Source organism: Marmota marmota, unplaced genomic scaffold (genome assembly GCF_001458135.2).
Source record: "Marmota marmota marmota unplaced genomic scaffold, marMar, whole genome shotgun sequence".
Taxonomy (NCBI): domain Eukaryota; kingdom Metazoa; phylum Chordata; class Mammalia; order Rodentia; family Sciuridae; genus Marmota; species Marmota marmota.
In genome coordinates, this window is record NW_026000020.1 from 6,054,919 (window position 1) to 6,074,798 (window position 19,880).

The 19,880-nt window shown below is 37.8% G+C and overlaps 1 protein-coding gene and 1 long non-coding RNA gene across 2 annotated transcripts in view; one reads left to right on the forward strand and one right to left on the reverse strand.

The window, feature by feature from the left end:
• Positions 1-6,299: 6,299 nt before the first annotated feature.
• Positions 6,300-10,925, reverse strand: LOC125618823. The gene is made up of 2 exons (XR_007350203.1): positions 10,878-10,925; positions 6,300-6,401 (listed from the first exon to the last, which is right to left on the reverse strand). It is a non-coding gene; the product is annotated as an uncharacterized LOC125618823 (long non-coding RNA).
• Positions 10,926-15,214: 4,289 nt separating this feature from the next.
• The window catches only part of Tmem131 (transmembrane protein 131), a 115,198-nt gene continuing 110,532 nt past the window's right edge, over positions 15,215-19,880 (forward strand). The window contains exons 1-2 of the mRNA XM_048810404.1: positions 15,215-15,221; positions 15,354-15,415. Coding sequence (XP_048666361.1) covers positions 15,215-15,221; positions 15,354-15,415 — 69 coding nt within the window. The remainder of the gene's footprint in view (positions 15,222-15,353; positions 15,416-19,880) is intronic.

Below are 19,880 nucleotides of genomic sequence, written 5' to 3' on the forward strand. Positions count from 1 at the left end.
CTCCAATCTATTCTGAGATCTTTTTATGCATGGTACGAGGTAGGAATCAATATTCATTATTTGCATTTAGATGTTAGCTATTATGGCACAATTAATGAAAAGATTTATTTGCCATTGAATTGCTTTGTCACCTTTTTTGAAAATTCAGTAAGCCATATGTACACACACACACATATATCTGTTTTTGGATTCTCAGTTTTGTTCTGCTGATTTACATGTCAGTCATTTTATCAGTACCACACTGTCTTGATTATTGTAGCTCTTTTTTTCTCTTTTTTTGGGGACTAGGGATTGAACTCAGGGGGCCTCTACCACTGGGCTACATCCTTAGCCTTTTTATTTTTAATTTTGAGACAGGGTCTTGTTGAGTTGCTGAAGCTGGCCTTGAACTTGGGATCCTCCTGCCACAGTCCCCTGCCCCCAGTCATTCACCATTTTAAGTATGATGTTATTTGTAGATTTTTCATAGAGGCTCATAATCAGGCTGAGGAAGTTCTTTCTATTCTTAGTTCACTGATAGTTTTTGTCACAAATTGTTGAATTTTTGTCAAATTCCTTTTCTATATATTGAGATGGTTTTAACTTTTCTTAGAATGTTAATATGTTAAAATGCATTGATTCAAAAACAATTTAAACTGACCTTACATTCCTATTTATTACCTCTGTTTGGTTATTATCTATTTTTCTTTTTTAAATAATGCTGGATTCAGATTGGTTAAAAAGTTAAGAATTCTGGTGTTTGTATTATTAAGGGATGTTAGTTTTAGGTTTCATATAATATTTCTTGCCCGTTTCTGATGTTGATTTTTTAAAATCACCTGGGAGATCATTTTTCCTATGAGGAATTATTTGTATAGTATTAGTCATTTATTTTTAAGCAGTTTCAGCATTATGTGTTGATTAGATTTTACTAGTAAAATTATCTAGAACTCAGAAAAACTGTAAGGTGATCCTGGAACATTTTATTGTGCCATAAAGAAGGTGCTCAAGGACTAATGGGCACTTGTTAGGAGGACATAGTAGCTGGCTTCAAGGGATTCCCATTAGCCAAGTTTGGGGCATTTGAATTTCAGAAAAGAATGATGTCAATAGTCAGTTATAATGGGAGAAGAATCCATAAGTACATAGTGATGTTCAAAATTGACAAGGGCAGAGGGAGGCAAAGATGGCCACAGAATGCCATGCAGTAAAGGTACGAGGTTGAATTAGAAAACCAAGTTTCACAGCCAGCACTGTAATCGTTGATTCAGGCAGTGGATGCTGAAGTCATTGGCGAAAGGTGGAGCTCAAAGTTCTTCTATGGATTATTTATTAAATACAAAGGGGAAAAGTCATCTTTATTATAGAAAGGTCTCGTGGTTACTGCAGAAACCACAAGCCACTTGAGCTCATCTGCATTGTCAGACTGATATCTGCCTCTTGGTGTGTATGTATCTTTCATATATTGTTCTTGCCAAAAATGTTTAATATGAATTTGGTCATGAAACACTATATCAAATCAATATTGTGGGACAGTCTTTATAACACTAAGTAAGACTTGATTCTTTAAAAAAATGTTTTATGAAAGAAAATATATTTGAAGGTACTGTTTTGATTTAAAGGAAAATAAAGAGCTGTTAAAACCAAATATAATGCATGATCCATAATTGGATTCTGACTGCCAAAATAAATAAATAACTGGTGATAAAGAACCATTTTTTGTTTTTTGGGGTTTTTTTTTTTTTGTGGGGGTGGTGGTGCTAGGGATTGAACTCTTGTGCATGCAAGGCAAATACTCTACCAACTGAGCTATGTCCTCAGCCTCATAAAGGACAGTTTTGAGTAGACAATTGAGAAAACTTAAACATAGGCTATATATCTTCATATCATTAATATTAAGTATCAGTATTGAAACACTGGGGCTTGATAATAGAATTATGATTATGTAGTAGAAAGTCCTTGTTCTTAGGGATCCACACAGGAAGTGTTTACAAGGAATTGTAGTTTCCTTTCAGGTGGTTTGGACAAAGAAGAAAAATGGAAAAAAATATATGTAAATAGATATGGGATGTACTGAAACAAATCTGGCAAAAAAATTTTTCTTTAAATTTTTCTGCAGGTTAAAGTTCACTATGGAAAAGGTCTGGCAGAAACTCCCCGTTGGAGAGTCAGGGCCACTGTCTGGGCTAGGTGGCTGCAGCAGTTAGTTCTGCACATCTGCCTCCATCCCCTGCCTCTCCCCTCCCCGTGCACTCTGCCCAGGCACAGGTGACCCCGAGTCTTGGCTCGGGCTTCTCTCACCCCTCTTGTCAGCCTCACTTTATGTTGCACCTGCGTGTTTCTCTGTACTTATCCTTCTGAGAGAGCCTTTCTTCTTCCCAAGGCTCACCCTTCCCTGTTCTCGTGACCTTCCAGGAAACCCATTTGTAGTCTCCCTTCTCTCTGCCACTCAGAAACCTGTCTAAACACTTTTCAGTGGCTCTCAGTTGGCCAAATATGGGGGCTTATTTGAAAGTCCCCTTGTCTTTCCCATTCTCTGCAACCTTGACTCTGTTGGACCCCTTCTCTTGGCTTCCAAAGGACCTGTGCACTGTCTTTTCTCTTCCCCCTCACAGACCACTGCTGCCTGACAGTGGTGCTGCCTGACAGTGGTGCTGCCTGTTTTAAACTGTAGACTTCAGATCTCCACCATTTCTTCCTTGGTGACTTTTGAAAGCTTCAGTTTTCACCTCTCCTTGCCTGCGTCAGCATTGTCACTCACATGTTGGTTGCATCGTCATCTCAGATTCTGTCTGTTGTCATGATCTGGTCATCCACCTACCTTCTCTGTAACAGGTATTTAAATCACTAGCCCATGGATTGCTGCAACATGCAGGATCCCATGGGGCCTCGCTCCTGCAGAGGGCGTTTTGGCACATACTGAGGACCAACGTGATGTCGTACTAGCTTGCCATGAGCTTTCTCTACGTCAAGAAGCTGAGCTTATTTGGAGACTCCTTGCATGGATGGGAGGCTGCTGAGAGGCAACCAGAGCTTGAATATGAGGCTGACCTGAGCTGTCCTCTTGACTCTTGTAACTCTGCCAGTTCCAAGTTGTGTGACCCTGGGCAAGTTACTAGAAAGTGGGGGGAAGTAGCACCTAACTTCCAGGGCTTAGCATGGGCTGGGGCTTAGCTTCTATCTCATTTCTCCAACCTCTTTAAACCTGCTCAGTGCTCCCTGGATTCCAGAACTGTGAAATTGAGGTTTGTAAATGACTCACCCTACAGTGAGAACATAAAATAACCTGTCCCCTCCCTATCATTTGAGTTAACTGGTGCCTTCTGTTTTTAGCCAGTGGTCAGCACCAAAAATGGTATCCCTGGAGCTTTGAAGCAAACCAGGGCAGCTAGAGGTAACTTAGGATCTGTGCCTGGTTAGTGAGGGGAAAGAGCACAGCGATGATCAGACATTAATGTAATCAAAAAGTAAAACAAGACTAATAAATTTATAGTAATTATTATAGTTTATATAAACTACTAAGTTTATAATATAGTAAATATACAATTTATATGTAAGTAAAATAGTGAGTATGTGGGTACAACAGAATTTGGGTATTTTGGTTTTTGATGAAAACGTCACTGAGTTTGGAACCTGCCAAACTTGGCATCTTTTACTTTTTTTTCCTTCTTTTTATAAAAAACTCACATTTAGATGAATATCTGATTTCATTTTAAAATCTCATTGGACAGTACTTTAAACTTGTGTGTCACATGAGGAATAAGCTATTAAAGACTGACAGTAACATATTGGATTACATATTTACAAAAGGCACAGTTACTAGTAAAAATAGCTTACACTACTTAACAAAGATAAACATTCTTAAAATCTTTCCCTCTAATTATAACACATACTCAATTTAACATCAAACCTGCATGCTAACCCAAAATGAGGCCATGCTTTTTTAACCACTTTAGATCCTTAATTTCTCTTAAAGCAGTGTTTGACTTTTTAAATCTGTCTGGTTGTGCTTAATATGAGTGTCTACCATCAGTTGAATTGTTGGATTCTCCTGCTGTCTGCTTCTGCTCTTCTTGGTCTGTCATCTGAACTTTAAATGTTCCACTGGGCCTGGGTGGCTCTGTGCAGTTTGATTCCACTCCCCTCTGTAAGCCAAGGCTGTTAGGAGGACACTTGTGAATCAGGATAAGCCCAGCCTCTCTCTCAGATTACTGAGCAGGGTTAATTCCATGGTGATAAGAAACTGGACTGAGATCTCTAGTGGATAAAACAGAATGCAGATGTAGTGAACGCTGACCTTGAAGCCCAGCAGACACCCCTCCCCGCCCCCACCCCCACTTTCTCATTCCAAACGCATTGGGCTTCCAGAGGACTTCTGAGGTGCCCTTGAACCTTGCAAAAAATCAAAAGTCTTTCTCATAAACTGCTGGGTTACCTGCTCTCTCAGCCTGAAGAAGAATATCCTGAAGACAGACCTCATCCCAGTGCTCAGGCCTGGAGTGTGCAGCAGGTGTTAGGAGCAGGAGGAAGTTGAGAGACATGAGGACCCAGGTACTGGAGAGGACTGGAGCTGCAGAAGCCACAGGCATTCTGGGAGAAGCCAGGGAGAGGAAGGGTGGGGAAGGGTGGGCAGGTCCATAAAATGTACTGCCGCACTTCATCCTGGCTGGTCTCTAACTGAAGCATACCACATACTCAGCTTAGTATGTCCGTTTTTCAATTTTATTTATGTAAATATTTACTTGACTGTCATCCAAATAAAAATGTACACTATTTAGCTTTGCCAGCATTTTCCCCATTGCTGATTTAACCAGCGGTCAGGTAATGGCTTGATAGGTTCGGATATGTGTTTTGTTCTGTGGGTTTTTTGTTTTGTTTTGTCCTCATGCTGAAATTTTGAATATTTCACAAGAACAACATTGTTTAGTGTAATGATTGATGTTCAGTAGCTGTCATCATCACAAGACATGTGTTTCTGAGAGGGAACATTTCAGTATATTAGACCAGTTGGATATAAAGGTGTAAGGCAAGGAGACTAGTTGCATTTTTGGAGAAAAATCTTCAAGTAGTTGATTTAAGACTGTGATTTAGATCCTTCAAATCAAAGAAGTCCCATGTAAAAGAAAGGAGGAATCTTGACTTTTTAAAAATGGGTTTTTCAGTGAGGCACGGTGTTACAATCTGTGTCCCAGGGGCTCCAGGTCAGCCTCAGCAACTTAGCAAAGACCCTGCTTCAAAAATAAAAAGATCTGAGGATGTGTAAGTGCCTCTGGTTCAATCTGTGGTACCAAAAATGAACAAAACAAAAAACACAAAAAACCCACGCAGTAACAACAAAAAACCAGGTTTATCACAGTACGATTAATGTACAATAAACTACACATATTTAAGGTATGCAGCTTTGACCTTTGGCCAGTGCTTGGCCTTTGGCCTGTGAAACCAATACTCTCCATTACAATGAAGATAATAAACACATTACCCTCTCTTCTGCCCTTTATCCAACCCCCAGACAACAGCTTGTCTGCTTTATGGCACTACAGATTAGTTTGCATATTCTAAAATTCTATATCAGTAGAAATGTATAGTACTTTTTTTTTTTCCTTCCTTCCTTCAGCATAATTATTTTATTGAGAGATTCCTCTAATGTTGTGTGTTTTGAGTGTTCTTTTTTATTGCTGCACAGTATTCCATAGTGTGGATGGGTATGGCTCAGTTTGTTTATCTGTTCACCCATAGATTCAAATGAGAGTTGTTTTCTCTAAATATTCATGTACCAGTTTCTCATGCACATGTATTTTATTTTCTCTTGGGCGATACCTAGGAATGAAGTGCCTGGTTGGTGGATATATATGTTTTAATAATGCTTTCCAAAGTAGTTGCACCTTTTTCGATTCTAGTCGGCTGTATATTAGAGTTCCAGGTCCTCCACATTCTTCGCTTACACTTGACACAGTAGCGATTTTTAATTTCAGTCATTCTCCTGGTAGGCAGTAGGACTTCATTGTGTTTTTATTTCCCTAATGACTGAGGATTGTGAGCATTTTTTCATGTTCTTATTTTCACATGCCTTATTTCATGTGCTGTTCATATTGTCCTCTCTTAAATGCTTGTTCAAACATTTTTTCTGCATTTTATAATTGAGTTTTCTTTATTGGTTATAAGAGTTATTTACATATCCTCGAATACAAGCTCTTGGTCAGATAAATATTTTGCAAATATTGTTTCTAGTCTGACTTATAGTTTTACTTTAGCCTCTTGAAAAGTAGAAATTTAAAAAAATGTTTTAATGAAATCTTGTTGTTTTTTTCGGGAGGTGGGTGGGTTCCAGGGATTGGACTCACAGGCCCTCAACCACTGAGCCACCTCCCCAGACCTATTTTGTATTTTACTTAGATACAGGGTCTCACTGAGTTGTTCAGTGCCTCAGCATCCATGAGGATGACTTGAACTTGCTATCCTCTTGTCTTAGCTTCCCTGCCGCTTAGATTACAGGCGTGCACCACTATGCCTGGCCTGAAAACTCGTTTTTTTGTAATTCATGGAGTGTTTTGGGTTTTGGAAGGGTTGTATCTTAAAAAATTTTTGTCAAACTTAAGGTTACTAAATTTTTTAACACCCCCCCCCCACCTTTAAACAAGTTTTAGAATTTTAGCTCACGAATTTCTGTCATTCATTTCAGTATGACTTTTTTCCCAAGAGTTGAGTAATCCGGGTTCCTTTCTTTCCAATGTGGCTTTCCATTTGTGTCAGCTTGGTTTTGTGAGACAGTTATTTTTCCTAATGAATTGTCTTGGCACCTTTGTTTGTTAAGGTCTGTTTCTGAGCCTGTCTTCTGCTCTAGGAGTCTGCTGTCTTTGTCAGTGTCACACTGTCGTGATTATTGTGGCTTTGCGCTGTGAGGTCAAGCAGTGTGAAATCTTCCAGTCTTTTTTCTTTTTCAAAATTGTTTTCACCATTTTTAAGTTCTTTGCTCTTTCATATACATTTTAGAATCATCTGGTGAATTCCTACAAAGCAGCCTGCTAAGATTTTGACTGGAATTGCATCGAATGTCTAGATCAATTTGGGGGACTAGGTGTCTTCACAGTGTTGAGTCTCTTGGTTCAAGTACATGGTTGGTCCCTCAATTTACTTAGCTGTTCTCTGAGTTGTTCCAACCCGTGGTTTTGATTTTTCATTTTAGAGTCATTCCTTACTGGTATTAAGAGATGTAATGTGGCTCTTTTTTCTGCCACTTGGTTCACCTGCTTATTCTGTAAAATTTTGTAGGATTCTTAGGATTTTCTACATTTCAAATTGTATTGTTTGTATGCAAAAAATGGTTTTATTTTCTGTTCCAAACTCTGTAATTTCTTTCCTTTTCCTGCCTTCTTTCAGTATGACCCGGAGCAGGAGTGCTGCAAGATGGAATCCTCTCCTTGTTCTGGTCTTAGATGGAAGTATTTTGTCCTTTACTGTTGATTATGATCTTGACTGTGCTTCTTTTGTGCACGCCTTTTATCAGTCTTTTTATTCATGCTTTGCCAAGATCTTTTATCATGAAAGGATGATGAATTTTGTCAAATGCTTTTTCTTCATTTTTGGAGATGATTGTTTTCTTGAAGTCTTTTTTGGGTTGACTTTTTCTTTTTAAAAAAATGTTAATCCAATATTGCATTCCTGGGGTAAACTCCATTTGGTCATGATGTTTGGTTTGTTTTGTTTGTTTTTGGTTCATTGATGGATTATATTTCCTGAAATTTTGACAAGAGGTCTCACATCTATAATAACAAAGATCTGATATTTGTCTGCAGTTTTTCTTTTAATGTCTTTGGCTCTTCAGGGATCTGAGTGATGCTGGGTTGATAAAATGAGTTGGAAAGTTTTTTGCTCCTCTTTTCTGGGAGAGTTTATATTGAATATTTTTTTCTTAAATATTTAGGAGATATTATCATTGAGTATATCTGGGCCTGGAATTTTATTTGTGAAGTTTTAAAATACAAAGTAAATTTTTTGGGGTACATACAGGAATATTCAAATTAAGCAGTTTTTCCCTTGTGACCTTTGGCATGTTGAGTCTTGGAAAGGCATTTGTCCACCATAACCTGATCTGAATTACTGTAAACAGAACTGTTAATGATGTTCCCTAACAGCCTTCTAGTATTTCTAGAAAATGTAGTGGTGTCCAGGGAGATCGTGTGCTCATAATGCATGGCTTCTCCCTTTTGGTTTGTAACTGACTAGTCTAGGTAGAGGATTACCCATTTTACTTATTTATTTGTTTATTTAGTAGTGCTGGAGATCAAACCCAGAGCCTTGCGCTTACTGGGCAAGTGCTCTGCCACTGAAGTACAGCCCCAGCCCAATGAATTTCATTAATCTTCCTAAACAAAAAGGTACCTTTGATTTTTCTGTTTTCTGCTGTTTATTTACTTATTTGAGGTGCTAGGAATTGAACCCAGGGCCTTATGCAAGCCGCGCAGATGGTCTACTACTGGCCAAACGCCTATTTTAATTTATATTCTTTATTTCCTCTTCTTTGGGTTTAATCTCTTTATTTTCTAGTTTCTTAATTAGTTTTTGAACATGTGGGAAAAAGCATGTAAGATATGGATAACTACTTACCTAATATTTAGAATGAAACCTAATGTATTTGTTACGCATCCACAATGTACATGTTATGTATAAACCAAGTTTCTTGTAATATTTATTATTGGAAATTACACAAGATAAAATCCCTGTATAATAGCTGAGTTGGCGTAAGCGAATTATTTTAACTGACATTTTTAAGATGGCCATAATACACTGTAGTCACAGACATGTCAGCAGCTCATTGTTCTTGTCACGGTTAATCTGGGGCAGCAGTAAGTATACCAGCCGCCTCTGTAACCAGTATTTGGCATACCATTATATCTGGCTTTTTAAAAGAATAAGTGTGTTTAAACATTCAAATTTTTATAAGTCTTAGTGATTTTCTCTTGTAAACATTTTATTTGGAATATTTTCAAACTAGGAAAATCTGTAAGAATGAAAATGGAGTAAAAAACACACACCCTTTACCTAGACTCACCACCTGTCATTGACTGTTTGCTTCATTTGCTGTTCATTCTGTCCCTCCCCCACACATACATATGCAGCACATGCTAATAAATGAAATGTTAAACTTGACAGAACTAGAAAATATAAAGGTTTTTCTGGAGCAAAGATCACATTTTACCCTGTGGTTACATAGTGTTTAAAGAGGACTTCAGGTAAAGTCGTTAGAAAAGATTTAGGGAATAGGAACACAAAACCATGCAGTATCCCCCCACCCCCCCCAACACACACACCCCTTTTATTTCCCCAACTCTTTTAATTATTCTGAGACAGAGTCTTGCTAAGTCATCCAGACTGTCCTTGAACTTGCTATCCTTCTGCCTCACCCTCCCATGTACCTGCAATCACAGGTGTGTACCACCACGCCCAGCGTACTCTTCCTCTTATTGTTTGTTGGCCTAAAATATCGAGAAGCTAGGTGCAGTACACCTCAAAATGAATTAAACTATGAAACATAATTCCAACATCATAGATTTCCTCTTTTAAGCTATATGGCTTTCTTTTATTGTGTTCAGAATCGTGTAAGCATTACCACCATCTAGTTCCAAAATATTTCCATCACCCCAGAAAGAAACCTCATGTATTTTAGAAGGGACACTCTGTTCCCTCCCAGCCCTTGGCAACTGCTAATCTACATTTGATTCTATAGATTTGCCTATTTTGGATATTTGCTATACATGGAATACTAAAATATATGGTCTTGTGTATCTGGCTTCTTTCACTTAGCGTTAGTTCTCAAGGTTCATGTTGTGGTATGTTTCATCATTCCTGTAATTTTATTCCTGGAAAAAAATTATTCACCATATTTTGTTTGATTTTCCCTACCTTTTGGCTATTATGAGTTATGAACATAGATGTGCAGATTTGTATGCATGTTTTTAGTTTTCTTGCATGAATAGGAGTAGAATCCATATATAATATGGTTATTCTGTATATACTTTTTAAAAAAATATTTATTTTTTAGTTGTAGTTGGACACAATACCTTTATTTTGTTACATATTTTTATGTGGTGCAGAGAATCGAACCCAGGGCCTTGCACATGCTAGGTGAGCAGGCCTATATACTTTTTTGAATAACTGCCAAACTTTTTCAAAGTCACTACCCCATTTTACATTCCCACCAGCAATTTATGAGTCTCCAGTATTTCCACACCCTTGATAACACTATTCTTCTTCTTCTTCTTTTTTTTTTTGGTAGCCATTCTAGTGTGCAGTCAGATTTTGTTTGGGTTTTGATTTACATTTCTCCAAGAGTTATTTTCTTTTTCTTTTTCTTTTTTTTTCCCTGTTTGACCGACAAGTCTGTCTCCCCTTCAGTACCAGTACCTCACTGCCTTGCTCAGTACAGCTTGCCATTAAGCTTTGAAATCACAGTGACTGGTCCTCCAGTGTGTCCTTTTTCAAGATTCTTTTGGCTGCTCTTGAATTTTCTTAGGAATTTAGAATTGGCTTGTTGATTTGCAGAAAGGCAAAGTGGGATTTTGACAGATTGCTTTTGGGGATCAGCCTGGGGAGTGTTGCCATCTCAAGTGCTTCGTAGCTTTAATTCTTTTCAGCAACGCATTATAGTTTAATGTGTATTTCTTTTGTCTTGTATTTGTTTTTGCAATCCTCGTATGTGTTGTTAGGTGTTGTTCACTTATATTTTGTCAAGGACTTTTATGTCCATATTCATAAGGAGTGTTGATTGGTAGTTTCCTTTTCGTTTTTCCTTCTTTTGGGTACCAGGGATTGAACTCAGCAGCACTCAACCACTGAGCCCCATCCCCAGCCCTTTTATATTTTACTTAGAGACAGGGCCTTGCTGAGTTGCTTATTAGCACCTTGCTTTTGCTGAGGCTGACTTTGAACTCCTGATCCTCCTGTCTCAGCCTCTCAAGCTCCTGGGATTATAGGTGTGCACCACAGAACCCGGCTCTGTTTCCTTTTGATGACTTTGTCTGATTTTGGTATCAGGGTATTAATGCCTTTATAGAATAAATTGGAAAGTGTTTTATTCTTTGGATGAATTCGTGAAGGATTGCTGGTCTCCTTTAAATGTCTGATAGGGCTCATTGATGAAGCCATTTATCTCTGGACTATTTGGGGAAAACTTTGATTACCAATTCAGTCTCATTATAGGTCTAAGATTTCCTACTCTTGAGTTAATTTCAGTAGTTTGTGTCTTTCTAGTTATGTGTCTATTTCACATAGGCTATCTAATTTGTTGGTATATAGTTGTGCATAGTGTTCTTAATCTCTTCTGTGTGGTTGTTAGGCCTCTTTCTCTAAGGCTAGTAGTAACATCCCATATCATTCATCATTTGCTTCTTGGTTTCTGGGGTTAGTCTTGCCAATTTTGTTGATCTTAAAAAAAAAGATCATTTTTTTAAGTTTCATTTTCATTTTCTCTTGTTTTCTGTTCTCTGTTTAATTTACTTCTACCTCAACCTGTATTATTCCTTCCTTATGCTTCTGTGGGTATACTTTGCTTTGAGCAAGTATAAATGTAAAAGAGATATTAATATCAGTAACAATGGTAAATTCTGACATGATGTTATTGTTTTAACCAATATTATCTTTCGTTTTTCAAACCATGGGCTAAACACAAATGATTAATAAAATTATTACAGATTGTGATGAGGGTTTAAGTAGGGCCCGTAATAGATGCTAACACGCTGCTGGGAACAGTTGGGGTGGGGGTGGCTCAGCTGCCTCCGGCCCTGAGAGGAGCAAGGTGGGTCTTTGACCTCAGGGTTTGGGGGCCCTTCCTCCTCTTGTTTTTTTGTAGAGGATTTAACTGATCTAGACTCTTCCCTTTAGAGGGAAAGACCATGGAAGTCAGAGTAAAGACCGTGGCAGCCTAGGTTACTAATGCCTGCCCCACCCCCCATGTGATTTCTGTTTCCGCTATTTACAACATTTATTGTTTTCATGAATCATTTTTAGCAATTTATTAAGAGGCAGATTATATCAAGTTGTTGGTTGCAATATTCAGAAAAAAGTTTTCACCGAAAAAAACCCTCCAAGAACTATGGTAGAGAAAGATTTGCCTTTAAAGTGAACATATTTTTTATTGCATCATTTTTTAATAAATTTTATTTATATATTGTAATGCATTACAATTCATATTACATATACAGAACACATTTATTGCATCATTTTTTAAAATTTATTTTTTAGTTGTAGTTGGACACAATACCTGTATTTATTTATTTTTATGTGGTGCTGAGGATCAAACTCAGGGCCTCGCATGTACTAGGCGAGCACTCTACCGCTGAGCCACAACCCCAGCCCTATTGCATCATTTTTTAATAAATGAAATAGGGAAGTAAACAGACTCAACTTCTCTTTTTGAAATGTGTCGTTACACAACTGACACATTGAGAATCTTATACTCAGACTCGAGTGGTGTGTGGGAGCACGAGAAGCTTAAAGTAGAGCTTGTGACCTGAGCTTCATGAGAATAAATAGCACTGGAATCATAAAAGGTAGAACAATAAGTGTCACTTATTCCTAAGTCCTTCTTTCCCTACTTATCAGAAATATATGCTTTATTTTAAAAATTAGTTTTCTCAAAGGTGTTATTAGTCATGAGGATTAATGTAAAGTTTACTTTGAAAGTAGTAATGGACTTAGAAGTGTGGATTCTGGGATCTCATTGCTGAAATTCATAGTCCATCTGCAGCCACTTTCTTGCTGAATACAACTTCATTCTTCTTTTCTAAAAACCTTACTGTGGTATCTGTAAAGCAGATATCATAGGGCTAGTTTGAAGTTTAGTGAAATAGTGATCAATAATTATTAGTTTTTTTCTTTATTACATCTGGTTGCTGCTTGAACCACAAAACATTGGGAAAGTTTGAGATTCATTAAGCATATAAAATTAGGAAAATATTTTTGGGAGAAGAAACTGCTGTCATTTGTGAATTTGAATCTAGAGAAGTGGGGACTTGCTTTGGTTACTTTGTATATCTTGCAAGTTAGTAACTGTCAACACAGCCAGGCCACTGCATACACTTGTAATCCTAGCAGTTCAGGAGCCTGAGACAGGAGGATCATGAATTCAGAGTCCGCTTAGGCAAATTAGCAAGGCCTTAAGCAATTTAGTTAGACCCTGTCTTTAAGTAAAATATAAAAAAGGCTGGGGTTGTGGGTCAGTTGTTGAATGCCCCTGGGTTCAATTCCTAGTTCCAAAAATAAATAAAAAATTTTTAAAATAACTGTCAGCACATGAAATGATTAAGTGCATATATAATGACACCTCTGTCTTTCTAGGTGTATAATTTAAAGTTAAAATAATTGATCATTTAAAGCAAAATATCCTAATTTCTTTCATGCTAGAGTTGAATCCTATTCTGCCTCTTTAAGGAAAGCCGATGAGGTGTAACACTCTTCCTTTTAGAACTTCATAATAGCTGTGCTATTCATTTTCTTCAGCTGATACAATTCTTTTGAAAAGCTCCCAATTAAACGTAACGATATTATTTTCAGTGTTCTTTATCTTATCTTAATTGAGTGAAGTTCTCAGTCAGATCAAGGTTTGGTCTAGTTGGATGGTAGGAACTCCTCTGGTGGTCACTGGATTGAATCTCTAATAATAACAGGAGCACTTCTAGTTCTTATTAGTGTCCTCTGGTCACCAGGTGGGAAGCTTCTGGCTCGCTTGCCTTGTCTTACCTTGTGAGCAGCTGGTGCCTTTGATTGGAGAATTGTCTTGGAATCCAAGATCTGGATGGTAGGGATGCTCATTGCTCCTCAGTGTTATTGCTTCTAGGCCTTTTTAGCCAACAGAGCAAGGAAGTTTGTGTGTGTGTGTGTGTGTGTGGCACACACACATGTGTGCACGCACACGCACCAAGTCATGTATATACACATCTAGAAATATTCCTATATTTGACAGTCTGTATCTGCCTAAGCATGAGTTCATGCTGATGTCACCAAATCTAATCCATTACCACAGCTTCCTCCCCTTGCTTCTCTGTAAACTCTCATTCCAACCACGGGAAACCTGGCTCCCACTGTTTACCATCTAACTAGTTGTTCAGTTTCAGGGACATTAGAATTGTTACTGTAACCTCCTTGGGAAATAGTCTTATCAGCTAAAGTACAGTGCATATGTACAGTTTCTTCTGTCTGTAGTCTTAAGATTCTTCTCATTTCCATTCTCCCCTTCCTGCTTCAGTGAAGTTGATTCATATATTTGTAATAGGTTAAATCATTTCCTCACACTTTGCATTCCATCCTGGGATCCCCCATCTCATAAATGATGATTTAAAATTTGCATAATTTAGATTGATTCTTTGTGCCTTAGAGTTCTATTTTGACAAATGTGCAGGGTTGTGTATCCCACCCCCCCACCCCCCGCCTTAATTACTTCCTCTGGTTCGTTTACTCAACTTTTTCCTGCTGCTCTGAACGCCCCGCAGCCACTGATCTTTGTAGCAGCTTCACAATTTTGTCTTTTCCAGAATGTCATCTACCTGGAATCCTGCAGTGTGCAGCCTTTTCTTTTACTAATGCATTGCGCATTGCGTGGCTATTGAAGAGCATCTTGGTAGTGTGTACATTTTGGTGATTATGCACAAGGCTGCTATGAGGAATTCATGCAGATGAAATTATTTATGGACTTAAGGTTTTGAGTCAGTTCTGTAGACAGCAGGAGCATGGTTGCCAGGTTGTGTGGCACAGCTGTGTTGTCTTTTATGTGTCTTGTCTTTCCATTATTCTGTTTCTTGGAATGGAATAATTTGCTTTTGCCATTTTCCTCACCCACCTCCCTATCAAGTTCCTTTTGACTATTAGTCCCAGGTCATGTCATCACTACAGAAGAACAGAGGATACAGAATTTCAGCTGATGGTGGGGGTGTGTGATATAATACTCTAGTGATGTTTTCCATGTACTTACAATCAGTTCAGGTAATCTGTCAAAGAAAATAACTTGCTACATCTAGTTGGATTTGACCGTTTTGGGCTTTCTCACAGTATAACAGGAATAGATGAAGGGCACTTAAACAGCCAGTAGGTTATTGAAACTCCTTTATTATTATATTTTATTCTAAAGCATTTCAAATTTGCTTAAATTATGAAGTATTATCCTCTTTAACCAGCAAGCTATGGTGTTGTTTTGTTTTGTTGTTTTCAGCTAGGGATTGCGTGCAGAGCCTCATACATGGTAAACATGTGCTGTACCTCTGAGCTATACCCTAGGGCAAGAAGTGTATTTTAAAATGTAAAATCGTAAAAGTTGATCTTAAGGTAAAAGATTCTACTAAAATTGAGTTTTCCTGGCAGTGATGTCTACTTTGCTTCTTTCACAGCATTCATACCTACGGAGAACATAATAGAAGTGCTGCGCTTTGATGATGGCGGGCTGCTGCAGGTAATGGCTTTTTAAGTTGAATGATTTCAGTGTTAAATCTTGAATAATATTTTTATTATTTTTTTAAATATCCTAATTAAATTTTTCTTTAAAATATCCTAATTAAATTCTAGTTAAAAATACACCAATATTTAAAAATGTAACTGAAATGTATGTTATGAGCTTTATTTGTAGGTAGGTCAATAGTCCAATGATTATAAAACTCCTCAGCTATGTGAATTATCATTTTAGAAATTCATATTTATCTATAAAGCAAACTCATTGCAGTATCAGAGTCTTGTAAATAAGCACATTGCCAGTCTGTGGCAAATGTGTGAGTCTGTGGGTCTGATGGGGTGGAGGTCAAATCAGATTACAAGTTGCTGAGTGTGGCCAGTGAGTAAAACGCTAAATCCAGATGTTGCATCAATGTTTATTGGGAAGAGAGCTTCTTTAGGAGTGTAAGTATTATAGATTTAATCTGTATTATCCTTCCACTTGACATCCTAGCCATATTTAAATATATTACACATAAAATAGGAAGTGTGATCTGGTAATGGCACTGTTGTTCCTGCCACACCTGGCTCCTACACCACCATGAAACCTATTTCAGTCTTCTCCGCTACATATCAGATCTAGAATTTCAGAGCTGCAAATGATAGAAGAAGTATCTTCACTAACCCTCTGATTCTTATGGCTAAGTTTTTTCTCCTTTCTTGCGGACTGTTACCACATATTATGCTTGTCATTGCTTAGTGCCATTGTTGTGGTAACATTGGTTTTTCAAGAACCATGTTGTCTGGTGGCATGACTGATAAAGTTTAATCATTTTATCCTCAGGGGAAGTCAAGGTTCAGATTTAGAAAGTGTCCAGTGTCCTGACTTCATGGAGTGGGACTGGCCTTCTCATTCTAGGTGTGACCTTCTCATGTTACTGCCTATGATGTATTTAAAATTAAATAAATGATTTAAATAGTCTGAAAGGACATTTTCTGTGGTTTATAATAAAGGCAACAAAGTAAAAATTAAAATGGAATTAAGACAGAAGAGAAATAATTCTGTATGGTTAGAATGAGATTTGTGTTATAGAATAAATTTAGATTTAAATATTGCATACTATGCCAGAGAGTAAGGGGAAAAGAAGTGATAGATCTTTTTCTCTGATGGAGCTAGTAAGTTTTTTGGAAGAGAAACTTTTCTTCTAAATTTTTAAATAAATTTATCATTCATGCCTTTACATAAGAGATGTTGCAAAACATAGCAGGTTATGGTTGCATGGTACTTGCAGAAAGTTTTCTTATAGGTTTTTAAATTTTAAAACCAAATAAAACACACAAGCCAGCAGTTGCACTCTTGGCCATTCTCCCAGGGAAATGAAAATTTGTTTGCACTGAGAGAGTTCTGACTTTTGTAAAGTCTTTCTACTGGAAAATGACCTCAGTCTCTTTTTCTAGTTCTTTAATCTGTTTCAAGGTGAAAACTTGGATAACCTATGGAATGAATATTTAACTAGCTCCTTTTAGGTAGTTGTTTGCAATATTTGGAGTGCAGGCAAATTAGGACAATTTCTGGAAAATTCCATAAGTGTAATTGTTCTTTATTGATTGAGAAAGCATCTACCTACATCCATTGGGATCTAGATATCTATATAACAAGTTGGTAATCCATTTTGAAAATTTTGGAGCATGATTTGTATTTTTGCCGAGAGAGAATCTGTCCAGATCTAAATGGAAGAGCCTTTGGGCTGGGATGAGATTTGCTCATTCTCTCTGGATCTGGTCAAGTGCTTGGACAAGCACTTGGTTGAGACATCAGAATTCTGTGGCATGGATAATTTTAGTTAGGGCAGATGTTGAGTGTAAGTTGTATCAGCTGGTTACCTGAGCCACAGTAAAACTTAAGACTCCTGCAGAATGTCAAATGTTGAGATGTTTTAAAAGTATATTAAGTATCTCCAAATGGCTAAATAGAGAACTCTTTTGAGTGATGTATATAAATTGTTCATTTTGGTGTTGAAGAGTATTTCCCAGAATCAACAGCTTTGATTTTTGCCATATTATTTGTTCTGACAACAGTTTGCCAGTAGGTTTGACTATTTCTTAAATAACTCCTGGTTTCTTATGGTGTGGTTAAACAAGAATGTACACCTAGCATTTCTATGGCAGAGTATGTATCAGGCTTCTCAAATTAAATTTAAGCTAAAGCAGGTCAAAGCAACAACCCTGTCTTAGATTATTTAAAATATGCATTTTTCCAAGGCTGCTTCTTCCCAGATCCTGGACTACATGTTAACTTTGTGTGGCTTGGCTCATAGTAATCTTTTTAATCCTCAAATCTTTGTATAAGATGCCAGTAAAAATTGCCAAACTCATGAAAAATGGTCTAGAAAGGTTAGGCTTATTTTCCTTACATTTTAAAGATAAGGAAAACAAGGTTCAGAGAGGTTTACTGTGAATACAGGTGCATAAAATGTGAAGGCATTAGGACAGGCTCACACCCTCAGAAATGTCCCTCACTCTCCCCTAGTTACTTTCGCCAGAGTTAGTCGTGATCTTGATTTCCTGGTGATTTCCTTTCCCTATGGTTACACTGTCTGAGCATGTATGTAGCTTCACCTTTGTTTAGAAGTTCATATCGTTTGTATTGGGGTTTTTGGTTTGGTTTATTTTTTCAGTATTATGCTTCTAAGAGTCTCTTTTCTGTTAACCTGCTGGTTTTAACACTGCAGAATGGTCCTGCAGTATGGCTATTCCCGATTTATGTGTTATTGCAGCTGCTTGTGGACATTTTGGGTTTTTTCCTAGCTTTCTGCCCTTATGAATAGTGCTGTCTTTTTAATTTTTTTCTAAGTGGTACTGGGGATTGATCCTGGCGTCTTGGGCATGCAGAGCTATAGCCCCAGCCCAAATAGTACTGGCTTTTGGTGACTCCATGTTATGTGTTTTTCATGTTATGTGTTTTTCAGGTTTTATTTCTTGTATATATTAAGTTGTCCCAGCATCCTTTGTTGGACTCCCCACCCCTGCGCCTGCCATATTTCCTTTCCCCATTGATCCTTCATGACTTTTATTCACAAATCAGCTGTCTTGTACATGGGAATCTGTTCTGGGTTCTGTTTTGTATTTTCTGGGTTTACTCATCTCTTGATCACAGTGCAAACTGTTACTGTAGTGTTATCTTAGTATCACAAGAGCACGCCTTCTCGTTTGGTCTCTGTTCTTCAGAAATGCCTTGTGGATTCTCAGCCCTCTGCCTCCATGGCTATTTTTAAAATGAACTTTACATATGTGCATTCTACTGAAATTTTTATTAGGATTACACCGAATATGAGGATTAAAAATTTTATGTGGATAACTGAATATGTACTGTGTAGAACAATAATAATAGTGTCTTGGCAAATACATTATTCTCCTGTGCCAGAACAATTGCACAGGAGAATAACTTCAGGACACAGGGCTAGGCAGGAGTTGTTGACACCAAAGACTTGAGAACACAAGTGCAATCCAGAAAGGAAAGATTGATGAATTAAATATTTGCTTTGCAAAGGACCATTTGAAGAAGATGTAAGGACAAAATAATTGAAAGCCACATACATGACAGAGGACCTTGTTTCTAGAATACATGACACATTTTTCACCAAAAGGGTTTCTTTTTTTTTTTAACAGATGGTTAAAAAAAAATGTAAAGCTGTTCAACATCATTAGGCATCAGAAAAATGCAAATTCAACCCCACATACACAAAAGAGTGACAGCACTGAGTCCTGGGAAGGCTGGGTCTCTCAGACATTGTTCGTGGGCACGTTAGGTGGTGCTGCCATTCTGGAAAGTTTGACAGGTTCCTACAGAACTCAACATGCAGTTACACACAAGCCAGCAGTTGCACTCTTGGCCATTCTCCCAGGGAAATGAAAATTTGTTTGCATTGAGACTTGTATGTAAATGTTTACCAGAGCTCTATTTATAATGGCCAGAAATTGGAAACAACCTGGATGTGTTTCAGTAGGCGAGTGGTTAAACAAACTGTAAAGCCACACTAATGGAATATTTCTTAGCAATAGAAAGGAACTATTGATAAGCACAAGAACCTGAACAAATCTCTAGAGAATTAGGCCAGGGGAAAAGAGACAATCCCAAAAAGTTGTACACTAATAATTACATTTATATGGTGGTTTGGACTTGGCAAAACTGGCCACATGAATAGCAGAGTAGTGGCCCTGGAACTTGAGGGAGGGGAAGGAGGGAGTTGGGTGTGTCTGTAAAACGGCAGTGTACGCAGCCACTGTGTGCTGCAGTTCTTCTGGATCTTGACTGTGGGGTGTCTACCCAGCTCTGAAAATTCTGTAGAACTAAGTACCAGTTCAAGCACAAATGAGTATAAGCAAAACTAGGGAGATGGACAAGATAGGGGAGTCTGATCCAGATGAGTGCCCTGGATCTGACACTATGCTGGAATTTTGCAGAATGTTATGTTGGGGGGGGGGGGGGG